The sequence below is a fragment of the Artibeus jamaicensis genome, unplaced genomic scaffold (assembly GCF_021234435.1).
Source record: "Artibeus jamaicensis isolate MK-2021 breed Jamaican fruit bat unplaced genomic scaffold, CSHL_Jam_final contig_233, whole genome shotgun sequence".
NCBI classification, from domain to species: domain Eukaryota; kingdom Metazoa; phylum Chordata; class Mammalia; order Chiroptera; family Phyllostomidae; genus Artibeus; species Artibeus jamaicensis.
The window spans coordinates 42,618,337-42,625,870 of NW_026521486.1; the positions used below are offsets into that span (position 1 = coordinate 42,618,337).

The 7,534-nt window shown below is 39.7% G+C and overlaps 1 protein-coding gene across 2 annotated transcripts in view; it reads left to right on the forward strand.

Moving 5' to 3' along the window:
- The window catches only part of PDZRN4 (PDZ domain containing ring finger 4), a 328,124-nt gene extending 322,031 nt beyond the window's left edge, over window positions 1–6,093 (forward strand). For both annotated transcript variants that reach the window (XM_053661858.1, XM_037135022.2), the window contains 2 exons: window positions 794–910; window positions 4,390–6,093. In XM_053661858.1, the coding sequence (XP_053517833.1) occupies window positions 794–910; window positions 4,390–5,916 (1,644 nt within the window). In that variant the 3' untranslated portion in view covers window positions 5,917–6,093. The remainder of the gene's footprint in view (window positions 1–793; window positions 911–4,389) is intronic.
- Window positions 6,094–7,534: the final 1,441 nt, after the last annotated feature.

Here is a 7,534-nt window from a genome sequence, read left to right on the forward strand (position 1 = left end):
CATATGAGCAAGGTAACTGCCAGTTCTCCACTTCACTCTGCACTGAGAAGCCAACGGAATGCATTCGGTTTCATTTGTGGGAGACTCCCCAAGGATACTTGCCTTCAGCACCCACAAACACAACCTGCAGCTCCACGCCACTCCCACACCCTTAAACACAGCATTTGGAATTGAGCCTGGAAAACGAATCAAAATAAACATGACAGGGCATCACTTTTTTTAAATGTGGTGTTGAGAATAACTTCGAATTTTTTTTCAGATAGCATAAATGATGCCTGTATTTGTGGCAAGCTGCCATCTTGCTAACTTGAAAGCCATCCACTGAGAAATCAAAAAGCAGGGTGATGGCAGAGTCCGTGTGTGGGGATGGCACTTTGTGTGCAGTCACACTGGGGGTCGTTGTTAAGGAAAAAAGCCCTGTCTTCTCATAGCGCCTTGTGTACCACTGCATTTCATTAACATGGGGACTCTCGGAGGGAGGGAGTGTGACAGCTGTGGATTACAGAGTACACCTTTCATACACTGTGAAAGGCGGTAATGCTCCGTGCCGTGAGATCTACTGGGTTATGAGAAAAAATCTGTAGCTCTGTTTCAGGAAAGGATAAAAGGCATAAGAGTCCAACTTTTTTTTAACGCCTTTTCTTCCTTCTGAGAGGTGAACTAACAGAGGCTGGTATTCTAAAGAGAATCATTATGATAAAAGGAACTGGTCAGCTGTCGCCATTTAAGTCTCCCCTGTTTCAGCACAGGTCCCCACTAACCTAAACTAATGCACTAATGTATTCTTTTGCAGCTGGATGAAGGCTGGCTGGAAGATGAAAGGAATGAATTCTTAGAGGAGTTAAACTTGGAGATGTTGGAAGAACAACATAATGAAGCAATGCAGCACACCGCCAATGAGGTGGAGCAGGTAGGGCCCACAATTTGAACTACATCGTTTGAAATGTTGCTGGTTCTCTTTTTTAATGCATAACCATAAATGGAGTAAAAAGAAAAAAAACAAAATCAAAGAATTTAATCAAACATCTCTGTAATGGTAATTTTTTAGAGCAAATGATAATCTCAAATGAAGCAGAGGGAGTCAATACAATTTTACTCTATTAAGAATATTTCTAGTTTGAGAAGCTTAGGGACCATTGTTGATGGAGCACAGTTATATTCAAATGCTGACCCAGATACTGCTCAACCTAGTTCAGAAATTTGATAGTAAAAATGCACGTTGCCTCTTAGCATGCCAGCTGGAGACAAATATAACTCATAACGGAGCCTCTCCCCTAAACAGTCATTTTATGTTTTGGAATCAATGTATGTATTTGAATATTTAGGAAACTAAGGGAAGTTGGTGACATGATGTAAGCCAGTAATCTTATTTATGTGTTTCATATCATGATTACAACTTTGTACTAAAAATAGGAGCAGTTCTGCTAGATATTATTGAAGATGTCTTGCCATAAGATCGCATATTTTTCCAACAAAAAACTCTGAGCACCCAAAGTGTTCCCGGCACCACACTTGATCCTGAGAATACAAAGAAAAATGAGCAAAGTTCTGCCCTTAATTAATGCATAACCAGTAAAAGCTCACACTGTGCTTTGCAGCAAACCAGGTCTTTTCATTTTTGTTGTTGTTTTCCTACTGGATACAAATCAGATCAATATATCATAGATTTTGTTTATATAAGATTCATGAGATTCATCTGCCAGATATAATTCTATTAACACTTCTGCTGTCAGTTTACTAATTTGTTTAATTATCACCCTATTCTCAACATTAATTCTTAACACATCCCAAAAGATCATTTTTTTAAATCCTGACAGTTAGGCTTAGAAACAAAGAACACAAACATCCCGTTACTTTACCAAGCTGAATGATGAAATATATTGACATGCTAGCATCCCATAACAGAGATGTGTGTGTGTATCCACACACGTCCGTATATGAAATAAATCATTGGATTGTAAACTACAGGGTCCATGTAGCCATGTATGCTATACACTCTATACTGATCATGGATGCTCATTAGCCACATTACAAACAGTAGTTCAAGCTCAAAAGCAATGCTGCTGCTGTATGATGGCTTTTCGATAGAGGACAGATTGAAATCTTTATGTATGACTGCAACACTGGCCACAGATAAAGATATTTTGTGGTGGCAGCTTCTGGTTACAAGCAAGAAAGACCTTGCTCCAGGCTTTTTCTCTCTTAGATACAAAATGTGACCTGATGCAGAACTGACAAGAGGATGTTGGAATAAAGAAAGAAGGGGGAACTCCTGTCCAGGTGAAGCTGTGCAGTGTCAGATGCTGCCTCCTCATGAGATGATACAAATGCTAGGTCTTTGGGGGTAATGCTAAATGTCCCTGAGGTTAGATTTTTTATGGCATAAAAATTTTTCTTCGCCATGAGACTAAAATAATGATGAGAAGTATAGAAACCTTTAAAAGTCCTTTGCCCTTATAAACAGTATCACTACATTAGAAATGTCTCAGTAGAAGCATTGCCTGCCACCATAATAATTCTGTAGGGAAATGATAAATGATAGAGTCGCATTACCTTAGAAACTGGAAACGCCAGGTTTGAGATAGAAAACTTTTACTTTCACATTTGTTCATAAACCAGTGATGAAAGGAAGGGAAACTGAATTCCAAATGCATATCCATATTTAAGAATGAAAATATACAACCATGTGGACATTTCACTTCCCACAGCACCCTTGGTCCCAGGGCTGCTCAGACACATGGTGTAGCATCTCCCATGGCGTGATTTGTCTGCATCCCTTACACTGCATGTGGGAAAAACAAAAACTAGGTTTCTAGTGGGGGTTTTCAGCTTCTTAGTGGATGTAGAAAGATATAAATGTAAATAACGTGGCACAGAGACTCCAATATGCAGTATCAGTAATATCCTCTGGGCTTTATGGCATGTGGGCAGATACCAGCCCATTTAATATTATAAGTTCATAGGGACGTAATAAGCTTTCCATTGTTAGTTACAATTATACTTAATTATAACATTTATTTTATCCATAAGACACCTAAAATCAACCTTAGTATGTTTTTAACAAATGAAGAAAAGTACTTTAGGGAAAGATGGAGAATCCTAGAGTAACATGATACGTGGCCACATCCTCCCCTCTCCATTTGTTACACTTTGTTCTGTCATTACTTCTGTGGAAGAAAGGAATTATCTGGAGAGACCCTTTCAGACCTGTCCTAGAATACCTCTTATCACCCATTCTGTCCTTCTTTAACATGAACAGGCTTAATTATGTAAATATGCCTGCTAGAGAAAAAAACTGAGACATAAGGAAAATATAGTCTAGAAACTACCAGGTAGAAAACTATAAAGGGGGTAAGGGGGGAAAAAGGACCTTCCCCTATTCACAGAGAAAGAACTAAATATGCATCTTCGTAGGGCAGTGACAGTTCATTGTTCTGCATGAAAGCCAAAAATTACCAGGAAAGTCTACATACATATAAATAAAATATATTTGACATATACATATATGTCAAAATATATTTTTGATACTCTGCCTATGTCTGGCAATCAGTGTGGCTCAGACTTCCATGGGAACTGTTAACTTATTATCAGTACACTAAAACCTTTCAAGGAAATTACTGCTTTAGAGAGAAAATATTTTCAGTACCCCCAAATGAGCCCTAAGACACTCCGCTTGCTTTTGAGCCACATGATTTTGAGCCACATGAAGATGCACTGAGGTCAGAGCATGCGTGTATGGGAATATGGCATCCTGGACGCTGGAGGTGGCCCTGGCCCTCTCTACCCCTCTCTGTCACTAATGAGCTAAATTCACCTGAGATTAAGATTCCTCACCTATAGATGGAAGGTCCCAGGCTCCAATATGCCCCTATTCCTGAAATGTTGTGATGTTTGTCTAACCATTATCAGTGTATTACTAGATCAATAAAATTTTCCCTAAAATTAAAGTTCAGGGAAAAAAATAATAACAACCTGATGCGGTTTCTGAGCTCCAGGACTTCATGTTGCTCAAAACCATAGACATCCTGTCATACTTGTTCTCTTGTTTGTTATCACCTCAGAAACTCATAAAGTCACCTCCTTTACACACGTTCATGCACAAGTTTCCCAAGTAAGAGAAGGCCTTAAGACAAGGATCACTTATTAAACTGTGTCCTGTTATATTTACCCTCAAGTGAATAACACAGCCACATTCAAGCAACTTTCGTTTTCTTTAATTCATTGTAAAAAGCTGCCTGGAGCTAGTTGCCTTTTTTTCTAAAATTATTGTGGATACTAAGACGACAGCAGCTTTCTAGGACCTGCATGCTTGCCAAGAAGCATTGTTTTTTCCAGTGAGTGTTTTCAACAATTGGTGTTTTCTTTGTTCCCTCGACATTATTTTCTTAGCCAAAAAAGCAAGAAGAAGAAGAAGGCACAACAGACACAGCCACATCCTCGTCTAACAACCACGAGAAGGACAGCGGGGTGGGACGCACAGACGAAAGCCTGCGGAACGATGAGAGCTCAGAGCAAGAGAACGCAGCTGAGGATCCCAACAGCGCATGCTTGAAGAGCAAGAGAGAGCTGGGGCAGAGCCAAGACACTCTGGGGAGTGTTGAACTTCAGTGCAATGAGAGCTTTGTGTCAGGTGAGTACATTGATTCCGACTGCCCTGGCAACCAAGATGAGGAGTGTGAACGATTCCAGCAGCTCTTGGAGCTCAAATGCAAGATTCGAAATCATGGAGAGTGTGACCTGTATTACTCAAGCAGCACAATAGAATGCAACCAAGGGGAACAAGAAGGAGTGGAGCATGAACTACAGCTGCTGAATGAAGAGCTAAGAAACATTGAACTTGAGTGTCAGAATATCATGCAGGCTCACAGGCTGCATAAGGTAACAGAGCAGTATGGAGACATCTGGGCATTGCACGATGGAGGATTCCGAAATTATAACACCAGCATTGATACGCAAAGGGGAAAATTAGATGACATCATTGAACACCCAGAAAGGTCAGATAAGGACAGTTCTAGTGCTTACAACACAGCCGAAAGCTGCAGAAGCACCCCACTCACTGTGGACCGCTCCCCTGACAGCTCCCTTCCAAGAATGATCAACCTCACCAACAAGAAAAATCTGAGAAGCACAATTGCAGACCATCAGTCCTCTTCTGGACAGAGCAGTAAAGAGTCGACCTCCACCAAAGCCAAAAACACTGAGCAAGGTTGTGACGTTGAAGGCAAGGAGAAGATTTTAGAAAGCAACAAGCTTTCTGATCAAGAGAAGACAAGCAGCGAACACATCCCTTACCTCTCTCCTTACCACAGCTCCTCATATAGGTATGCAAACATCCCAGCACATGCCCGGCATTATCAAAGCTACATGCAGTTAATTCAACAGAAGTCTGCCGTGGAATACGCTCAGAGTCAGCTGAGTTTGGTGAGCATGTGCAAGGAGTCCCAGAAGTGTTCAGAGCCCAAGATGGAATGGAAGGTGAAAATTAGGAGCGATGGGACCCGCTACATCACAAAGAGACCAGTGCGAGACCGGATTCTGAAGGAACGTGCCTTAAAGATCAAGGAGGAGCGGAGTGGCATGACGACAGACGATGACACCATGAGTGAGATGAAAATGGGGCGCTACTGGAGCAAAGAGGAGAGAAAGCAACACCTGGTTCGGGCCAAAGAGCAGCGTCGGCGCCGGGAGTTCATGATGCGGAGCCGGTTAGAGTGTCTCAAGGAGAGTCCTCAGAGCGGCAGCGAGGGCAAGAAGGAGATCAACATCATAGAACTGAGTCACAAAAAGATGATGAAGAAAAGAAACAAGAAAATTTTGGACAACTGGATGACAATCCAAGAACTGATGACCCACGGGGCCAAGTCTCCTGATGGCACACGAGTTCATAATGCCTTTTTGTCAGTCACCACTGTATGACCGAGTGAATGGAACGCAACTGATTTTAAGAGGGTGCTACCAGTTTGGGTAGAGTATGATTGCCTCGTTCAATGTGGCGTTTTTATATATATTTTCTGACTCTTTATAGTTTAAATTTTTTGTAAGCAAAAATACCTGGTAATTTTTAATTTGTTTTTCATATACTGGTACCTTCTTTTTGACTGAGGACTTTCTTTAACTTGTGATATATTCATATTACTCATTTATATATAAAAACAAACAAAAGGAAAGAAAACAAAAAAAACTTGAACAAAAGTTCTGAGGAGCCAATTAATTTCCTATTTTAATGTATCTATTGTAAGTTAAGATCTGGATTTATTTCTCTAATTTACTTATTTTCTACTTTAATAACAAATCAATGCCAAAACCTTTCTATGCTTGCTTCTTGGCATAATGTGTATTAAATCAAGTGTGTTAATAAATTATGTACCACATCTTGTCTTATACATAAAGCCACCTCTTTTTAACATCCCATTGTACATTTAACACATGAATGGCCATTGTCTTTGTCTCAGTCAAGTGTAGGTGGACAATCTTCCTGTGATATGTAGTGACATTGGTCATGTAGCTAAATAATTGTGATAATTGTGACAATAAAAGATAAATAAATTATTGATTATCCTTAAGAAAATTTATCAAGGAGTGTTTTATTTTCATTGTCCACTGTGGTTACCAGATATAAATTAGTTATATATGTATACTATTTAGAAGACTTCTAATTGTGGATAATAGAATGTGTACATTTTCTATCACTTTTTTTCAATAAAATTATCTTGAAATATTTCCCATAGGTCATGGTGTCACATATTCTTACCAGGGTTAAATTAAGTAACATATGTAGAGCATCTCACAGATGCTAACTAAAATTCTGTAAACATTCTGTAAAATTCTCCATGGTTCTCCTGGGTGTAAGGAAAGGCCAAGAAAAATGTAGGGCATGATGTGGAGACAAGGATCAGTGAAATGTCTAAGGTTGTTTATAATGACCCTGTAGGTATTAGTCAATGCCAGCTGCCAAAACTAAATACCATAGACTGTATGGTTGAAACAAATGTCCACCTTCTCATGGTTTTCTCACATGGTAGAGAGGAAGCTCTCTGGTGTCTCTCCTTGTAAGGGCACTGATGCCATCCTGAGGGCCCCACCCTCGTGACTTCATCTCAGCCTAATTACCACCCAAAGGCTCCACCTCCAGCAACTATCACACTGGGGTTAGGGCTTCAACATAGGAATTTGGGAGGACACAATTTCATCCACAACACTATGTGAATTTATTTATTTAATCATTTGGGAATAAATTTTTGGGAACCACCTTTTTAATCATTTTCCACATAGTCAACTATAAATGCCTTTTCATGTAGGTTTATTAAAAAGTGAGATTGTTAGATTACCAGGTAATTTTTCAAACCCAGTTTTTCATCATAAAATATATAAACCATGTCATGTCAATCACCGTGCCTCCAGAGTGAAAGCCAGGTCAACCCTGTGCATGCAAACATGAGTTCAATCAAATTTTTATTAAACCTAAGAGGTTGTTTTAACTTAATGGAGATATAGTGTCTGAATATTTTTGAAGCTACTTTCCTATTTAAAAACC